The following is a 20,692-nucleotide window of genomic DNA, read 5'->3' as shown; positions in this document are numbered from 1 at the left end:
AGATAATCTCAGGGAAATATTTTATGCTTCTGCCCTTTCAAAAAACATATCCACGCTGTTTGTTTTCAGGAGAAACATGTAAATGGATACATCAGTAAAATGGTCTCATGAGATTAACATTTAATTAATGGATGATTTTCTCCAAACAAAGATTTTTATTAGTATTTTGATTTACTGAGAGTAATTAGTCACAGAAATCTCTGCTGTCATCAAGTTGAAGAACATGACTGTATCTTAAAGCCAACATGAAGAATTAGGTATTGCATTTTATCTAGGACACCAATGTAATATCTCATGCTCTTGTGAAGTATGAGCTTCAGTGACATCATGTGGTCAGGATACAATTTGTTTTATTTGATAGAAGGCATTTTCAACGCCTAAGAATGAAGACATAATGCTTTCTGAAAACCATGCATGTGAAATTTGAGCATATAACCTATGGCTATATCATGCCATCTGCAGACATTAAAGTTTGCACTAATGATATGGACCTCCTAGAAACATTATGATGAAAAATTAGAGAGAAGCTGAAAAAACTGATTTTTCTTCTATCTTCTATTGCTATTCAATTCAAGACTGAGCTAAAACTATTCATCTAGACCAAGGAATGACCAGCTAGAGAAAAGCTGTTTGCAGCCTGTTTCCGTATATATCCTTGGAAACATGACTGGAATAGTGAAAGTCATTTCTTGCCTACACTTGTGGATTCACTTAAAAACATAGCTTAGGTACAGAAAGTTGTTATTATTCACAGTCAAAAAGAAGGCATTAAAGGTAAAGGTTGTCATTAATTTCCTTGTAATGACTTATGTTTTTATATTTCCCAGAGGCCTACCTTCTCTTTGAACTAACTGCTATGCTTTTCTTTGCTCAGTGTTTTCTTCTATCTCAGTAAAGCTAGAATTCTCTCACAGAAAAGAAAAAGAGATCTTGAGAATTTTGACACACTGTTCATGAGGCTGTTATAAAGGAGTTGAGCTGAGCAGATACATAAAGTAGGTAAAACACATTACCATCCACAGCTGAAACAAAACTTTTTGTAGGCTAGTCAGTGTTTTATTTTTGACCTTTGTTTATTTTTTACTTCTAGCTAAGTGTTGTAAGAGACGACCTTGAAAGTCAGAAAGTAACAAGTGAAATCAATGGGGAGTAATCTCACAAATAAGCTAACAGGTAGATTTAGTGGGCAGATTGAATTTTTGTGGGCAGATTGAATTTTTGTTTACAGCTCATATTTCAAGCCATTATGCCCACTGAATCTAATTGCAAGAAAATTAACATACTCTAGTTACAGTGAGAGTGGGAAGAAAAAAAAAAGATATTTTACTGTTTGTTGCCTCTTTTCCAATTTTCTCTTTTGATGTGTGTGAAGTTGATACGGACTATCAGTTGTTTTTGAAGAATAATGGTGGATGTCATTTAATAAAAACAACTTTAATAGTCTTCTGCAGGTAATCATGTGCACATCCAAGGAAGGTTGACTTCTGCCTTTAACTTTTAAATTTACAGTTTCCTTTGTATTTAATAAATATACTTTTGGGACTGGCAATTTGAATGAATTTTCTATCATTTTTTGTGTAGGATGCTACTGCTGCTGAGTGTTAGCAAGTGCATCACTAATAGACATTTATAAGCTTTTTGAAATTATATTTTTAAACATTTAGTCTCTTCCCCTTTTCTAAGTAATGACTGTTGCCACCAGATACTTTTCTCCCATATTTTTCTCACAGAGAAAAAGTAATATTTTTAATTGTGTGTACCCAGACAGAAGAGTCTGAAAGACAGACTTGGATACCTAGAAATGCCACTCATCTCATTAGTATTTTGTATAGAAATCCAGACGAAAGTGGTGGAGGGAAAGAGTGAACAGATTTGAAAGCTCACAACCCAGTAAATTCTAAAAATCTGCTCTTTCTTTGTTTAGATGAAAATTTCAGTGACTTGATAAAACATAAACTGTGAGATAAACTGGAGGTGTGAAACAGTTTGGTCTCTCTATCTCTTTTTTTTTTCTTACAATTCCTTATTTTATTCAGGTGCATTTGTAGTCAGAAGCCTCTTATCAAATATGTGCTCACAGTTGAAAACGACACACCTGCCCAGTATCTATGGTAACAAAGGCTCTCTTCAATCTCAGAATTCATGGTGCTCTTTTCAGCCCTTTTATCCTCAGAAAGCATAGATAATAAATATTCTTAACAGTTTGTTTTAATTTCTGTTGCTATTTCTTTGTAAATTTTCTGTAGTAATCTGAGCATCCTACCACTGAGGACTTTTCTCCAGAGGTCAGAGTGGATTAGAGTGCAGAGTTTTTGGTTTTGTATTTGTAAATATAATTTTAAAACATGAGACAGGAAGGGTGAATAAGCATTGTATTTTTGGAAGAGAACTCTAGACAATCTTGAGTTACCTCTGAGACCTACAACTACAACAAAGAATTCCTGCTTCCTAAGGTTGGCATTAGAAACTGCAGATGTGTGGAGTTGTTTCTAATGAAAACTATAATAATCTATACTCCATTTTTTTATTATTATTTTTTTTTAATAGAGAAATTATCTTCTCTTTCAAATATGTACTAAGTAAGCTCTTTCCTCCTGTTGAAATTGATGAAAATAGAGGAGCTAGTTTTTCATGATATTGGTTAGCTTGGATGATTGCACCTAATCAATAGACCATGGAAAATAATGGCATTAATATTGTTATTTAAATGCACTGACAATAAAAAAAAAAAAACAAACAAAAAAACAAACACAAGTCCTGTTTTTCCTCTTAAAACACTGCTCACTCTTTTCAGAGTTGCAAGTACAGTCAGTATTAGCTAAAGAAAAGGGCCTCGGTACCATCTGTTTTGTCTGGTTCTGAGATTCTTTCAGTAAAATCAGAAGACAGCTTGGGCATATTTTGAGTTTAAGTGGTATTGTGTATACGTTCTTTTAAATCAAGGTGAAGAGACATGTTCCCCTGTGGAGTTCAAGAATCACTTAGCAAACCACATCCTTGTCAGAAAATGTAACAATATTCTTTCTTTATAGTGCACTCTATTCAAGGCTGCCTTTCATAAGACTACCCATGACACAAGGCTGCTATTCTTCAGTTCCTCCTGCACTCCTATTTCTCATTTGACAAGCACCTTCCAACAAGTGCAAAATCATTCACTTCTAAGAACAGTCTTTTATTAAAATGTGATGTATTCCTCGTTTATCCTATCTATGAAACCTCATAGAACTAATCTACTTTGCAAAGGTCTATGGGTCAGATTTTGTCCCCAGGAACAGCCATGTAAATCTTGGTGGAGTCACTGAAGTTACTGTAGATTTATGCTCTTATAGCAGAGCAGTGATCTGTTCTATTTGTTAAATAATTCTTTAACCACTGTATCATTTTAACAGGAGTGTTAGGAATGTGACGATTTATTATTTTGTTCTCATTACAGTATGTCACAATAGACTGGGATGTGCATAACATTATAGAGATGGAAGAGTTTCTTAAAATTACTGCAGTGCATGCTTGAATCTTATCCTGAGAAAAGTTTTACAAGTGAAAGTGAATTTGAATGTAGCTATGAAGGCAAAACTAGTAGATGAATTCAAAGAGTAATATGATCAAAATAGCTGACTGGGAGACCAACTTTGCAGCTGTTTCTTGAAGAGCTATGAACTGCTGTAATCTATAATCAGAACAGATATGATAATGAGTGTTGTGTCATTGGAAATACAAAATAATGGCTGAGATCGTTCACATCTGCAAATAGCCTCTAATCCAGCAGCTAGAACCCCAAGCTGAGAGATGAAAGGATAATTTGAAATATGTTGTTTTGACTTTAGGGCAATGGAGATACCCAACAGTTATTTTCCTGAGTTTTGATAGTGAGATCTAAGAGTTGTAGTTAGTTTCTTAAGGCTAAAGAAAACCTACTTTGAGAACAACAAACTTCTGAATTTCTTAGTTGGCTATCTGGATGGGAAATCAGGTATTTGAACATCTGTTGCATGTATTTCATTTCTTATATTTCCTTTCTATCAGCGAAATCTGGGCTTTTCCCATTGTTGCTTATTTTTCAAGTTGGTGTATGGTTTTCGAGTGTATGCAGAGACTGTGTAGAAAGGGGCTGGGGTTGAGCTGGGCTTCCATGAAGGTGGGAGTACTTGTACCCTACTCAGCTGGAACCCCTGGAGCAAATCCAGAGCTCAGTAGCAAAAACAGGGCTCCGTGATGTCAAAGCTACATCACCACAGACAATGCTGCCTCTGTGGTGAGCAATTTAGCTAATGCAGTGGCTGTTGAAGTCAGAATAAGATGGAAGAGCACGGAGACTCTCTGCTGGGTATTTTGCTTGCCACCTATAAGGAAACTTCTTTTTTTCTCTTCTCTTCAGCCTGTTGTTTTTAAGGTGTGAACAACATTGCTTACAACTTGATGCTTAAGTTCTGGAAAATGTTGATCTTTGAATGATCAACCTTCAGGTGAAAGTTGACCTTCAGGAATGAAAAGATGGGGTAGTTTGTGCTTTCTAAGTATACTTAGAGACTGCACTTTATTACTCTCATTTGTATTTACTTCTATGCTACCAAGTCCATGGAGGGTAGTGATAGCAGGGAGCAGAGGTCAAAAATTTTAATACAATTGTTTAACATTATAAAAGAGTTATGTTTTTCAAGGTTATAATATCCCAGTCAAGAGTAATATCATCACTGTGTCTTCACATAATCAGGTTATGCTTAATAAAATATAACGCTGAATACTCAAAATGAAGATGGAATCAGGGAAAAAGATTATGATAAAGAAAGTAAAGTTGTCATCATCTTTATCAAATAATTTCTCCTGAACAATGGTGGAGTTCCACATTGGCTCAGCAAACTTGTGCACAGAGGTCATTTAAAGATAATGTGTAATTTTCCATCACCATTTCAATTATCAGGTTGTTTTCAGTTTTTCACAGAGCTGGCATGAGTTTTAGAAGCCATGGGGGCTTATTCCTTAGAGGATGGCAGATTCTCCTCAGACAAAGTATGAAATGAAACATGAAATTCTATGTAGTTTTACCCATTTTTTATGGATATAAATATTCTCTTTCTTGAAAAAGCTGCTTGAGAGAAAGTCCTTTCTTAGTCTCTTTCTACAGCCAAAAGAGAGCAGTGCACAAAGAAATTTGTAAAGGAGAGAGAAATGAGTGGGGAAGGAGCCGAAGGCTGGGAGAACAAAGGAAATGATAGTTCTAAGGGGAAGAGAATGTGATTGCTCAGGAAATAATTAGACTTGTTACTTAATAAATAGTGTTTCTTCCTTTTATTATGCAGTTAGAGCTTGTTTGGTGTCTGTGAGGAAATAATTGATTTGACTTTTAGCAGACACTTAATGAGTTATAGAATAGCTTAGAAATCTTCACACTGTGAATGGAATTGTTTTCACAGCTGATTTATGAAATTTGTGAAGACAGGCCCAGAGTTCTAAACCAAAAGTGAACTTCTCCTACATGGAAGGTTTATTTGGATCATTCTTCATGCTCAGCCTTCTTGCAGCAATTGGATTAAGTGTTCCACACTATATTTTTCTTTCTCAGCTTAAGAGTGTTTGAGCCTGAGGTGCTGTTTTGAGTTGCCCTTTGGAATTTTGTTTTACAAGTTGTTTCACAGTGATTGACAGTATCATATCCTGTTGCATAGAAGGAAATAAGGACAGGCTATCTGTATTGTGTTGCACAGTAAACTTCTGATGGATGCATTCAGTCATTAATTTAAAATTCACTATATGATTTCATCTCAGATTTTAACATAATAGCATATAGATATATTTTATTTAATTGCCTAGAGATTACAACATGCAGAGAGTTATCACTTTTGCTTCACTCCCTGCTCTACCTCTAGTTTTGTCACTTTAAATAGAAGGGGTAAAATATGTCTTTCATAGACTCACGGGCTTGAAACTCACCAGGGAAAGTGTGACTGTGGTCAGTTGCCTGGTTATGGTTAATGAATGCTGTTTCACTGAAAATTGAAAGAAAAACCTCCTTTCTCCTTAACTTCAAATACAAGGAATAAGCTCGATATGTAGTCACCAGAGTCTAGGTGGGTTCTTGTGCTCTCTTTTCATTGATTAAGGTTGATTTGCAACAAGTAGATTATAAACTTTTAGAATGCTTTATAAAAGCTGTTTGGTGAGTACATATGTGAAAAAAAAAATATTTCTGCCATTAGCAGTATTAATATGTTGTATGTGGTTTGGTAGGTGTTACACATCTCTGTAAGCACAGAGGTGCACTTTTAAACCACAAGAACAGATTATGAATAGAACTGTTATACTTACTGTAGGTTATTTTTATTATGGAAGCCAAGCATAACACAAGTGAGGGATACAAAGCTGAAGGGACTCTCTAAAGGAAGCAGTTTTTTTCAGTACATAGAAAACAAATACCTGTCAATATAAAACCATGAGAATACCATAAATGCCATTTTTACTCTCTTAATATGGCTAATTATTTTTACTGCTGTAACATTCAAGGAGCTGAAGACTATTGTGCCAGACACTGCTAAGACTCATAAAAGATATTTACACAAGCTGCGGACAACACACGTCTTTAGTCTTCATTGACCAAGGCATAGGGGCAACCAGAGACTGGAAAGAAATAGGGCCTATAGAATGGAAGAACACACTTGCATAAGTGGGTCGTGTTCACCATTTGGATCAACTGACTTAGGAGAATACTAGACTTAATCATTTGAAGACTTTAATCAATGTGGTATATTTTGTAAACATGCATTGTTTCATCAAAAGCTTAAGGTTTAATGAGAGTTGTGAGGTGATGCTATAGTGCTCCACAAGAGGCTAGATAACAATTTTTTTTATATGTAGAAACAAAGCACAAGTTCCATAGTGTTTGCAATCTAAATATAGTACTTAGCCTCCCTCCTATAACTGTTCTTTTCTTCAGAATATCCAAAATTTTCTTATGGCTAAGATGTGGGCCAGAAATGAATGCAGTAGTCCAGCTGGTAAGTTACAGATAACACAATCATAAAAATTAGTTATACTTCAGGTAATTAGGAAGTTAGCTTATTCTATCATTAATTGTGCAGCTGTTTAATTTAAATATAATCTGATTCAAAGTGTTAAAGTTTATTCCAAGCTGCATGTTACTGTTTTCCCTGCAGTCTGCAGCATTTTGTCAGGGAAATATAAAATCTGGGAATAAAAGGAAAACACTATTTTTTGTTTGCAAAATTACATGTTATGCCTATCTGTAATTTTTGTTAATAAAAGGAACTAGAAGTAATGCAATTATTTCTACAGGGAAAACCCCTCAGGAGCAAGTTGTACACAGTAATTATGATTTTAGACTGAGCTGACATCTTTACTAAGTTCTGCGTTATCTTACCCTATATTAAGTATGTTCAGTTTTTGAAGTGGGTGTTTCAAATGTCTTCTCCTAATTATCACTCTGTAACTGAAGAAAAAGTACAAACTCACAGCCCCTAATGTGAAGACTGTTTTGATTTGGTTTGTTTTGATATTGTTTTTCACATATAAATCATAAAGAATCATCTGTGACTGAAATGAGGATAAGCCTCCTGGTGTTATCTTATTTCTTAATTGTAGGCTCTCATTTTACAAGGCATGTGTTGACTTGGTCCTTTCCTTGTCATGCCCTCCTCCATTGTTTACTTGCTTATATAGTGGCAAAGCTGCTTATATTTTAAACCTAAGTAGGCTGAGCAAGCTTGAAAAACGCATGTCAGATTTACTTTAATTCAGAAACCATTTTCTTTAGCTACACATGTAGCCTTGCTCCATTCTTTTTTTATTTTTTCTTTTTCACACTGGAGTCATAGAAATGTCTCCTTTGGGTAACAGAAGGAGGCAGGCGTTATTGAGAATAGTCTTTCTGAAGAAGTGGAACCATTATTAAAGATACTTTCAGATAAACATCAGTTTTTATACTTTCTGATATTTAACTCACATTTCAACATTCTTCTGCTTGAGTATCTGTGGTGTGATGGGACTCTTTGAAATGATCAAGTAGGATACAAAACAGAGCTTCTACTGCTGTTATGCTACTAGTACTGAAGTGCTAGACTGAAAATGCTTTGAACGATTTTGGATCTAAGCAGCGTATTTGTCACCTGGTTGTATTGGTAGGATCAAAATCCTATTGCACTGCCTGTGGTTGGATGCTCTTCACCTTAGCACCTTAGTTCTGCAGTGCTTTCCACTTGATCATTGCTCAGCATTACATGTCATTTCATTTGCAAATATACTTCCATCTTTATGAATTAGATCCTGTTTTTCCTCTGACGGAAGAGCGTATTAAGCAGGAAGGACTAATGAGAGCAATAGGAGAGCTGGTGCATTGGCAGTGAAGCTGCTCTTCCCTCTCTTTAGATTTTCTTTCCTGTTTACACATTAAAGAGTAATTGCAGCTAAAAAAATGTTTCATTTGATGATCCCAGTGCTTTACAGACATTAATTAAGACTGATAATATCCAGAAGAGACAGGTTAGTGTTACCATTCCTGTTTTGCAGATGAAAAATGGGGTTCACAGATTCTATGACTTACCACAAGGTTGCGAGTTGTTATCTGTGTCAGAATCAGGGCTGAAACTTGGGACTGAATACTGCTTTTTTAATAGTGCATGGTGACAAACCAGCCTTAGCTCTGTGTCACAAATTTGAGGAAACATTTTTTCCTGCCACGTTATCTTGATTAATCGACTCCTGTTTGGCAGTACATGCGGTGGCAGTGTCTCAGGCTCCCAGTATCCTGTTTTGTGAACCTTTTAAAGGTCTTCTCCATCTTGCACAGCTGTCATATCCTATCAGAGTTATTTTATGACTAAGAAGAAAGTGTATTTTGCATCTAGTTTTAATGTGCCAAATAAAATGGGAAAATGGGAAATGCAGCTGGGTGAAAAAGGTTGTACCTTTTAGACAGTACCGGAAAGAATCTTACAGATGTGATAAATCCATGTCCTCAGATGATTTATATTGCAGTTAGCTGTGCACCCAAGCAAAGAAAAATTAATAGAACACAGCCTGAAAGTTTTGGAAAACAAAGAGGAGACTGAAAGTATTTGGAAACACAGGAACTGTTTTCCACCACAACTGTAATCTTAAGCAATTCAGTTCTGATAGTCTGAAATATTCTGAGAATAGAAAGCAAATTCAGAAGACGGAGCCTAAAGAAGCAGCTGTGTTTGAAGGGACAACCTTCCCCAAATATTTCTTGGTATGGTTTTAGACAATGTGTGGCAAATTGTGCATTTTGCTGGAATGTATCTCAACACATGCATATAACAAGAGGAAAAGGTAAATAAAGGTGATACTGAGTTTCCAAATAACCTAAAAATCCTGCTAGAAGATATATAGAAATTTCAAAAACAGAAGGCAATGTGTAGGGATTTCAGTTTTTTAAGGTGCGTGTTTCTGAAATAGAGGCTAAATTCAGAGATTCTTTCTGCCTGATTTCAGAAACTTCAGATTATGTCTCTCTGCCTGAGCATCAAAAGTAAATGAAGAGTTTTGAGAACAGTATCCTGAATTTTCCCATTGCATCTAAAAAGTCACATTGTGCATATTTTCCTGTATTTTCTTTTATATTTAGAAAAACCCCAAATTGTTTAGGAGGAATTTTATCTGTGTCTTTTTCCAGCTTTGATTTTTAATGTTTTGGGGAGGAAAAAAAGACAGAAGGATGTACAAAGAACACTGTAGTTTAATGACTACTTCATGAAAGACTGAGGGTTTTTTTCTAGTAACATCCCCTTCATGATGTTGCTTATTCTTTGACCCCTGTCTTTCTAATTAATTTAGATAAAAATTAAAAACAGCATTTCCCTTATGGATTGAAATAATAGGCTTGCATCCTTAATTTTGTGCACTGTACCACATTAAGATAAAGCATTTTCATAACGTCTGCTTTGAGAGAAAAACTGTGGTCAGCCCATGTGTTTTGCATTGTGAAGACTAGAGTTTTAAATGGGTCTAATATAATCCCAACTCAGTTGCGTGCATTGTCATTTATTTGTAATTTTAACACACTCTCTAGAAAGCCAATTTGATTTGTCTGGAATTTTAATACTAAAGTTTATATAAAAAAGGAAAGATAGTTCCAGTGGCAACTGGATGGCAAAACTAAGAGGTAGTAAGAAACAACAAAGAATCAATGTTGACTCGCAGGCAGTGATTCATCCAGCAGGATACTGAAGTCAGGCAGAAACCTGTGGGCAAAACCTCAGCATACAGTTGTCACTCCTCCTCTTGGAGCCCAAGACATCATAACTCAAACTACCTTGCTTCTCTTGTCTAGACACAGTTTTACCTGGCTTTATTCAAGGAGCTTTCCTTCAGTCCTCCTGATACTTATAGGAATGATACTTCTGAGCCTGCAGCCATACAAAATCTGTAATAAAAAGAATGAGACATTAAGGTATGGCCTTGGGAATTTCCTGCACTGTAAACCGATGCAGGCAGATAAGTGTAACCCCTTGAGAAAACACTTGTGGACATTTTTGCAAATGAATCCTACTAGCTTTTTGCCATTGCACTTACAGTGTCTTACCACTGGGAATACAGCTGGAACTGATATTTTCACCCACTATTTAGAGTGCCCTTTGTCATCCTTTTTTTTCAGTAGCATCTCAAGCTGTTTATATTTCATCAAATTTAATAATCTGTTTTCATGCTGCTACAGATTTGTCAAATGGTCCACTAAGTGAGTATTAAATAAATGTAGTCAATTTTGGCAGGTGGATTGAGAATTCTTCGTGGCTTGAAGGATGTGAGGTCACTTTTTGACTGTAAGGTAAATTTGCAGGGTGTTTGTGCTAACGTCATCCACACTGAAATGGTAAATAACAGTAACATCGGTGAGATAACAAGTGCAGCTCACACAGCTCAGAGTTATCACCTCTACCTGTCTGTAGACCTGGGAGGATATAACAGTGTATTGGATTATATTTATATTCTGTTCATATTGTTTAAGTGTTAAAAGTCATGAGGGAGGAATACTTCACCATGATCTTACTGAATTTGTAGCAAAGGGGAAGAATCACAGAGTACTTAAATACCACCGTGAGGGCAAGAGCAACACAGTGAGTTAATGTAATAATAGCTGTCTGTAACACAGAGACATCTATAATTATGTCATGTCCCTTTCACACGTGCCTCTTCTCACTGCTTCAGGGTTTTTTTAAGAGACCATGTTTAAAAAGATAGTTTAAGAATGTACCAAAGTCTGGTTTCTGGAAGTTTTGCAGAATGTTATACAATGCTGGACCACACACAATGGGAAATCCCACTTACATCTTTTACAGATATGGCTAAAACTATTATTATTATTATTATTATTTTGCTAATTAGCTTGTAAGCTCTTTGTGGCAAGAACCAACTCTGTTGTTATGTCTCTGTGAAGTGCTTAGCCCAATGGGATCATTGCTTATTATTCATATCAGAGACAGCTTAAGTCTTCTCAGCAGTATAGGCAAAATTGAATTTTGTTGCCCCTGGGAGTGCTGGCAGATTCGGTGAGGTTTTCAAGGGGTATGGTGTAGAGTTAATGGAAGGCTTTCAGTGTTGAGAGTGTCAGTGTGTTTGAAATGATCGTGAAATCTGACTGTGTTGCAGAATAAATCGAGATTATTACAAACACTTAAAAACTTACATGAAGGTCATCATAGTACTGTTAATACCCCACTTGTTTGGACACCTGTTTTGCATAATCCATATCTGCAGGTGGCAGGAACACAGCCTAAAATGATTACATACAACAGCTAAGTTATGCGGGTCAATGGACCACACATGTGGAATGGTGCAAAGGTGGAAGAGATGGAGATGTTGCAACTTGAGCTTATGTCACCTTGTTTTGCATGCTTATTAAATGGCCCAACAAGTGAGGGATCTCATCCTGGTTTCTTAAGACCTGGTCATGCTTCTCAGTAGTGTTGTGGTAAGCAAGGAATGTCAGAGAAAAATCAAAACAGGATCAGTGTGGATCACAGATATGATTTTACTGGAGCTTCTAAAATTAGAACTACTCTAACTTATTTTGTTGCTAAAAAAATGTCAAAATATGAAAAGACTAAACGGATTGAAGCAAATTGCACTATACGTAGTCATAAGGGTTGGTCACTTGATTGTGAATGGAAGTCGAATTTTCCTTTAGGATTCAACCTGGCTAAAATGATGCATCTGAATAAGATTTCATGGTCAAAAATGTGCTCGCTCCTTTCTCAGGGAGGCAAAAAATGATTCCAGGTTTGGTTGAAAAACTGTATTCTACCTGGTTACTGGTTTTTCAAAACAACACTATCAAATGATTTTAACACTTTATCTCCAACTTAATTATTTGATTACTTGGAATATGAAAATGTAAGTCTTTTAGAAATACATGGAAGTACGGTTTATGGTTTTATTAAGAGAGAAGACACATTAGAAAGTTCCAGAAATTATTATAAATCTGTTTTAAACAACATGTTCCAGCTTAAGGTAACTAAGTCTAAGACTTAGTTGTGGTAGTAATGCATGTCTTAGAGAAGAACATTATATACTAAGTGTTGTCTTCCTGAATTATTAGGTGTTACAGAATTCTCATCCTGTGTCTCCCCATAGTAGGTACAGTGAGGGTGTTTCATAAAGACAGCTTGTGAGGAAGAAGTATTAATTTCTACCTGACATGTAAAGTATACACATTAGTTACAATATGATGACTAAAAATATATATATTCTGGGAGATGTAACATTTTTCTCTGACTGGAGCACATTGATGGATTGGGGGAAAATAGGCTGTACATGAGATTTCAGGGAAATTAGATTTAATTTGACCTTGCTTGAATTTCATATGGCTTCCTTCAAAAACTGGTTATGCAGTATTGTGTGCATGTATGTCCACTGCAGTAGTGAGGATTGTGCTTTTAATTGATAATATGCATGGAGAAGAATGTACACTCTTATTTTCTTTCCCTTCCTCCCAGTTTTTACTCATACAGACATATTTGTGCAGATAACATCTACTTCTTTTTTCAAATATTTGCATTTTTAAGAAAATGCAATTACCAATACACATTCTGCACCACTTGATGTAAAGCTTGTTTATACACATATCTGGATCTTACTCTTGGTGTAAGAAAAATAAATGAATGCTTTGGAAGTAACAGAGTATCTTTTAAATATTGTTCCAGCTTCTTTGGTGGAGAAGTTGATTCTCTTGATACTGGATTTTAAGCCCTTATCTCTGGTCTATGACTTTGGACATTCTAGTTGGCAGCAAGTGGGAAATTTCAGAGTAAACAGCTACAAGCAGGCAAATATTATAGATGAATTCAGTTGCTGCTGCAGTTCTTCTGTGTAAAAGCTTCTGAGATATGATTAAAGTTGAAGCCTAAATGTAGATAAAACAAATAGGGTGAAGTCTAAAAGGAAAAGCAGAAGAGGTTTATTTACTTTTAGGGAATGAGATTACTGTTTAAATTGCTCTTTATCTCATTATGGGACTGTTATGTCTGTTACCTCTCTTTCTGACATTAAATTACTATATATCCAAGTTTCCATTAATGACTTTTTGAGGGAGACATTTAAGACTTTTCCTGTGAGGGGTTATGCTCATTTTTCTACCACACAAAAAGTTTGAAATTCTATTTGAAAATAACACTAAGTTAATTTAGCCAAATAATGATTAATTATGATAATATGTTCCCAGGGATTGCTACCTTCAATGTAAAATTTGAAGAAGTCTTTCGTATGTTACAGATCTCTGGATTAAATAGCTTGATACATTTTGCACAGGCATTGGCCTGATGTTTTGAAAGTATATTTGTGACCAAGATGGTGTCAGTTTCCTTTGGGGCCAAGTTCTGCAGTCCTGAGTTGCATTGCTTCCAGTCAGAGTTTTCTAGAACAACAACAAACCTTACAACTATACAAATCTTATTCACAATTAAAACTGCCAAATCCCTGCAAGCAAATGTGTGAAAGAGCATTTCTTTGTCACAGATAAAAGTTTCTTGTAATCTAAGTGAGCTAATCTTTTATACGCAGTTAACAATAATTAAAGTGACCTTTTTTTTGTCTAGTTCATGGCAGTGAACTGTGCAGCTTAAGCACTTATTAAGCCCTTTGTAAGTGATATGACAGGATTCCGTCGCAAGAGTTTGAAGCCTGAAAGTAAATTAATGTTTATACGAGCTGAAACCATTCCTGGTTTCTCGACAAGTACTTTAGTACAGCAGACAGCTTACTTTTCATATAAATAAAAAAACATAGCAAAGACAGAACCTTCAGAATATTCTGACAAATCCACTGGTTGTAGCAGAATGTTGTGCAAAGGCTCTGAGCTGAATTCTTACATTATAGCCTAGATTTATAAAAGACAAATAAATCTGGAAAGCAGCATCTTCTGTCTTTCTGTAGTTTCTTTTCCTTTGGATGTACTCATAGAGAATAATTTCATAACCAAATTATTATCCATTAGTAAAGCTGAGGGAAACATGAGTATTCTGAGACAATAGCAAATTAGTTAATAACCTCTGCAAAATCTGTATTAAGTGTCTAATGACTTAAACACTTTCTATTTATAAGAAACAGAGCATAGTTCTACTTGACTCAAGAAGGGAAATTAAAAGAAAAAAAGGTTGAGGAGAGGAGGAAATCTCTAAGTTAATATGACCCCATTTTAGTGCACCCACTTTCATCTTCAATTTCTAAACCGCAATAAGTTGCAAATGTTTCCCACTTCACAATAGGAGCCTAGGAATGAGAAACATTGATTTCTACCTCACATGTATCTAACATGATCAAGGAAAACTCTTGGTGAATGTAAGCCTTTTGTCATGGTATATTAAGGGGCTAGAGGAAGAAAAAATGTTTCACTTATCATTTTTGGAAAGCAGGGTTGTTTTGATTTTCTTTAAATTTAATGATACTTGCAATGATGATGATATCTAATGATGATTTCTTTGGGTGTATGCAATCTATATTTTCAGGATTGACCATATCAGATGAGATAGAATAGGTTTTTCTTCCATATGTAGCCCTGTGTACTGAGCAGAGTAGATATGACATCTAATTGAAAAGAACAGCTATGTGGCTGAGAGTAATGGAGATTAAGTAGCGTTGTGTAATTGCAAGAGAATTGTTTGTGATAAATTTTGTAGGTATTTTGTATATGATGGGAGCATGAGAGACTGCATTACAATCGTCAAGGGGTTCGAAGATGTCCCAGTTTATGCTTTCTCACAATTGCTCTTTTCCTCCATAAACTGTTTTTTCTCCAGACCAGATGTTTCTTCCTGTACTTACTTTTAGTAGAAGGTTTAAATACTTGACATCAAATTCTGTCAATGTGTAAGTAGGTTTAATGCTGCTTTCAGTAATTTTCGTCCCTGTGCACACCAGGGCTGCAATTGGCTGGTCAAACAGGATTTGTTCAAGTCAGGATTTCGACCTGGAACAATAATGCAGCTTTAGCATCTGTCCTAACAAAGTTCCATTTAATATCCTAAAGTATTCTCCTATGTCAGTTCTGATCATATTACAAGTACTGTACAGTTGGAAGCACTGGCACAATGACAATATGCTATAATCATGAAGTATTAGATTTTTTCTGTAATTAGTTCAATTAGTTCATTTTTTTTGGGGGGGGGAGATGGGGGAATTGCATTTATAGCATGACTGCAGCAATATTAGTAAAAGGCAGGAAGCTATATCATTGCTAATCAATCTAGAGAGCTCTGTCTCTTACAGATGTCAATACAAAGTTAAGTGCTAAAATAATTGTAGTGTAGGCTTTCTCATAATTACTGTTGTTCATTTGGTATGTTGTGCAAAAAAAAAAAAAAAAAGGAAAAAAGAGGAATTTGCTTTGCTGTCAGCAGCCACAAATCTCTAAGGAGAACGAAAGAAGATAGCAGAAGGCTGATAGTCATCCATCATTCCTGACAATTTCACAGCCTAGAATAACTTGACAGAGACCCAGAACAAAATGTTGTTGAGAATTGAATGCTGCTAAGCTGAGTGAATTGACTTTCTGATGTCAAAGCAGGACCCGCTTCAAGTGGTTGATGATTTTCCTTTTCTGATTTCAGAAACACTGATGCTTAAACTGCTTTGTGAATGCTCTCAGCAGATTTGGAAACTAGGGAACTGTTTTAAAACTTTCTCTCCAGATATTTGTAAGGGCTTCCTACAATAATATAAGTCAGGAAGTGTGTGAATTTGGTTGCACATACTAGAAAAGAGATTTGTACTTTACATCCTCTGCTCTAGACAGTCTGAAGCAGGCATAAGGAATCAGAATTCTTGCCTGGGAAGGCAAGGACGGTCACAGGTTGTTACTGGACCAAGTCTGTTTCTGCAAAAAGTGGGAATGAACGGACTGTCCTTGAATGCCCGTTCTGTTATTATCATTATTTTAATTTAAAACGTTCTTGCCTTGAGTTTAGAATAGGTACAGAATCTCTGCATTAGAACATCAGAATGAGAGAAGTTGTGACACAGCTCCCGTTTAAGTAGCATTTATTTATAAAGGAGATCATTTTCCAGCTATTTATTTAGGGGGAAAAAAAAAGAGATTGGAAATGTTCCTAAATTATGATAATTAGACATTTATTTACCAATAAACATTGCCAGTTTCATGTAGTATTGAAAGACTAACCTTCTAAATTGCTCACAACCGTTAAAAAGTACAAAGAACACAAACTACAGGGTTTAAGTGGAAAGAGCTCTCATTTTGTAAAAGCCACGTTAGATGAAGAAATGTAATGTAAATAGGATACGTAGGCTAAGCACACCATCACTGATCAATAATGCATAAGACTTAGCAGATGTGGTTGTATATCTAACTGTACAGGTTTAGTCAGAATGGTGCCCATTGCTTTGCATACAGACATCTAAGAACAGGGAATTTCATTAAAGTGGAAAATCCTCTGCAGCCACTCCCTGGTCTCTTTGAATATTTTTCAGTTATGCTCTCACTTATCTGTTGTCTGTGTTGTTTTTTTCCTTTGATTAATGGATGAATTACATGTATTACTAGTACAGTACTTCATTGCTAATTTAACTCCACTATAAATTGGCATAAGGAACAGATATCTTCAAAATGCTCTGCTTTCTATTAATGATGTTATATCAACCGTCTTTAGGCTCACGTAGGATAAAAGGTTACAGAATCCAACCTACTAGTCTACAACATTTTATCTTTGTTTCCAGTTTCCTTACAAATATGATGGACTGAGGCGTGGATCTAGCATTTTATAAATTCTTGCATCCTTAAAGCGGCAAATAGAGATATTAACCAGGAAATTAGTAAGCCATTTTTACTGTGTCTTGGTGCTAAAACTAAAACAAAAACACACAAATGAATCCACCCCCCAAATATTATGTATCATAGTGCTGTCTCATCCCTCTATATTTCTTCTCCTTTCCCTCCTCTTCCTCACAAGATAGACAAAAAAAACAACAACAAAACCCCTAAGCTTTCATAAAAGCTAATGAATAACTTCTTAAAAGAGAGGGTAAAAAAAAAGCTAGGCTATCTCACATTTGAAATTTAGGACAAGTATATTCTGTATTTGTCTAGAGGTCTTATCTAATCAATACACTCCATCCAAAAAGAGGTTCCTAGGGATAAAATAGCTGTCATCGTCACTTTCTAATCTGAATTTACTTCTCCAAGTGATATCAAATATTTTATCAGTCTCTAATTTATGCTGTTATTTTCTAATTCATCAGATATGAGAGCTTTGCTGAAGACAGTTTTCTATATCCTATTTACTGCCAGTTATGTCATAACCAGGTTATATGCCTTTCTGTGATGTGGGATCTTTTTCTCGGGGACTAAATATTTCAAAGAATGAACATATTTGAAATGTTGTATAGCTTTCCAAAAAGAATATTTGAAATATTGTGAATTCAATATTTTATATTTTTATTTGCTTGCAGATTAGTTTCTAAAACTGCTTTTCATGTGATCAGAGATTGTCATCTGTCTGACAAAGACGTTGTTTCAGGTATTCATCGTTGTGTGACGTTTGTGTTTTGTTTACAGCGCTTCAGTAATTCACTTCTGGGAGTAAAAGTTGCTTTTGAGGTTCAGGCACACTGCAGAATGCCAAAAAAGCATCAGATTCTCCAGTATTTAAAGCTTTTGGGCCATCAAGAGATCAAAAGCTGCCAGAATCAAACCTGAGATCTGCCATTATAAATAAGACACTGACAATTTTTCTTGAGAGATGTTGTCCTTGAGGTGAAAGAAGCAAAGAGAAATGAGTTGCCCAGTTATTTTTCCATAAGGGAAATCTGTGTATAAAACTGTATTTAGTTAAGAAACTTTGTTTAACATATCAAGGTCTGCCATGACACATTCTGGTGCTGAAATAACCATTTCAGCTCACTTAAACTTGTACTGAGATTAAAATAAATCTTAAAATCCAGTTATCAGCAATACCAAATTGTTGGTACAACAGCTGCCTTTGTTCTAAACCACAATTTGCTCTTACAATCTTGCATTTATATATGAAAATTTATGAAATTGAAAGAAAATGTTTTCAAATAAATATTGAAACAGCTGTTTTAAATTTATCAGACCATTTTAAGACTGTTTATCCGGATTATATTTAATGAAGACAGAAATGACTGTCATTAAAAAAAAATTCTTATAAGTTACGTAAGACTTCTCAACAGAAGTGACAAGCTAATTCAACACATTTACTATAGGTTATACATGTAGAATGATGCTCTTCATTTTCCCCGCTTCATTTTAGCTGGGTTTTTAATTAATAGACATCCTGGAAATGTGATTAAACCCTAAAACTCCTCATAGACATCTTCAAATATGTTTCTATCTGAATGTTTTTGGATTTTTCTGCTTGTTTGCAGTTGGGAAGGACATAATGCAAAACTACTATAGCTATTACCTTAAAACTTAGCAATAAGATCATCCAAGCAAAAGTCTATAACAATGTTATTTCAAGGCGATCTATAAGAATTGTTCAATAAAGATGTTCTTATATGTATAATTCTCCTTTATCTTTATTGATTTGTTCATATTTTTAATAGGTTTTAGAATTGTCAGTGTTCTAGTAAAATATTGTGTAATCTCGTTTATGGTTAGGGTAATAGAGTTACAATTTTGGACAAAATTTTAATCTATCCTGTAAAGTTGTTTTTTTTTTCCCTATAGGCACTTTTCCCAGTCAATTACATAAGAAAAAAAAAGTGTCTTCAAACATGAGCTGTGGTACGCAGTGTGAAAAAAGGAACTGCTCTCTCTCCAAAAGAGGGTATATGCCATACATTTTTAGGAGGAAGACAGCGTTTAGTAGTGGGCTATGTTTGTCCCCATAGTCAGTTGCTTTTGTCAGTGTTTCAAAGACTTTGCCATGGTAAAGACAAATAAGCCCACAATTACTATTAAGCTGCCTTTATACATAAAGACAGCAAAAGCTTCTTGATGTGAAAGGATTAGTTATCCACAGATATTGGTCTGAGCTTGTGGTGTGCACAGGTTCTGCATGTTGGTCTGAATTGTCATCTGAAGAAAGGTACCCACTTCAGGGAGTCTTTGCACCAAAATTTGTACTCAGTGCTATCACAGAGAGTGAGTGACTCAGCTTTCCCACGCTGGGATCACAGCAGCTGGGGTGAGCACGCACTGTTCAGATTGCTTTGATTTATGCCGAGGAAATCCCTAATGATCCACAACTACGGCAGAGCTAAGCAGGGTATTTTACCCTCTTGAGACACTCTGCATGCTCACCTCACAGCAGACACCCCAAATCTGAATCACCGTTTTATTTCTCATTGTCACATTTACAGCTTAAATCTTCATTCCTGGCATATCTAAAATTCCTGTTGACGTGAGTGTCAATTGTGTAAGGAGCACAGAAAAGAGTTTCCCATGTGACGTCTATTTGTGTTTTGTTGGGAGACCAGTTGCCCAATTTTGTGAGGAACTCCTCGTTATTTTTGAAGCTCATGTTAGTATTTTTGTCATAGTCTCCTACTCATGCCACTCACACATTTCTTTTTCTTTTCTTGCCTCATTTCTAATAAGTGGATTCCTTCCCCCTCTCCGTGCTTGGCCATGAAAGAAGGCTTGTGAATTTTTTACTCTGTGATGATTAGTTGTAGGCTGGCTCTTGGTGCAGCATTTGACATACGATAACTATACATTAGAAATGAAACTAAAGGGAGGCTTCTCATATGCACTGCACTAAAACAAAACAAAAGTTCATGTGAACTGTCTCAGAGTTTTGAGATGATATGGTTGGAGTATGAAAAACTGAAGAAGATCATTTGTAGTTACTTCACGAGGGAAGTAGAGTACGTGTCAGATCTCTGGTCACAAATATTTTTGCTAATCTGATGCTGGTAATCTGTGTCTTCTGCTGCTGTGATTTTCAACTGCATGAAAATACTGAAGGAATTGTATTAGAATATGGTTTCCAAAACCATTCCTCTTAGTCTCTTTTTAATAGACCAAGGTGGAATAACATAAAGTGCAAAAGCTCTGCCTCAGCATTAGGGCTAACATTGAGATGTTATCTTAAAATACTGGGTTGTGAAGTTCTAGCATTTCCTCAGAAGGGATTTCAGCAATTTTAATATTCCAGCAAATGGGCACATTAATAAATATGGAATTTATGTGTTAACATGCACAGAGCATTTGAGGTGGCCTCAAAGCTGTGCAATTGCTGAAGAATAAGCA

At 35.5% G+C, this 20,692-nt stretch overlaps 1 protein-coding gene across 4 annotated transcripts in view; it reads left to right on the top strand.

Moving 5' to 3' along the window:
* Positions 1–20,692, top strand: part of LOC140255477 (BEN domain-containing protein 5-like) — an 812,733-nt gene that overhangs the window by 167,869 nt on the left and 624,172 nt on the right. Inside the window, exon 1 of one of the 4 annotated variants that reach the window (XM_072343122.1) lies at positions 6,932–6,989. The exons of the other annotated variants lie outside the window; for them this stretch is intronic. Coding sequence (XP_072199223.1) covers positions 6,969–6,989 — 21 coding nt within the window. The 5' untranslated portion in view covers positions 6,932–6,968. Of the gene's footprint in view, positions 1–6,931; positions 6,990–20,692 lie in introns of those variants that run through there. 4 annotated transcript variants of the gene reach the window in all.

Source organism: Excalfactoria chinensis, chromosome 8 (assembly GCF_039878825.1).
Source record: "Excalfactoria chinensis isolate bCotChi1 chromosome 8, bCotChi1.hap2, whole genome shotgun sequence".
Classification (NCBI taxonomy): Eukaryota; Metazoa; Chordata; class Aves; order Galliformes; family Phasianidae; genus Excalfactoria; species Excalfactoria chinensis.
This window is presented reverse-complemented; position numbering and strand designations above follow the sequence as displayed.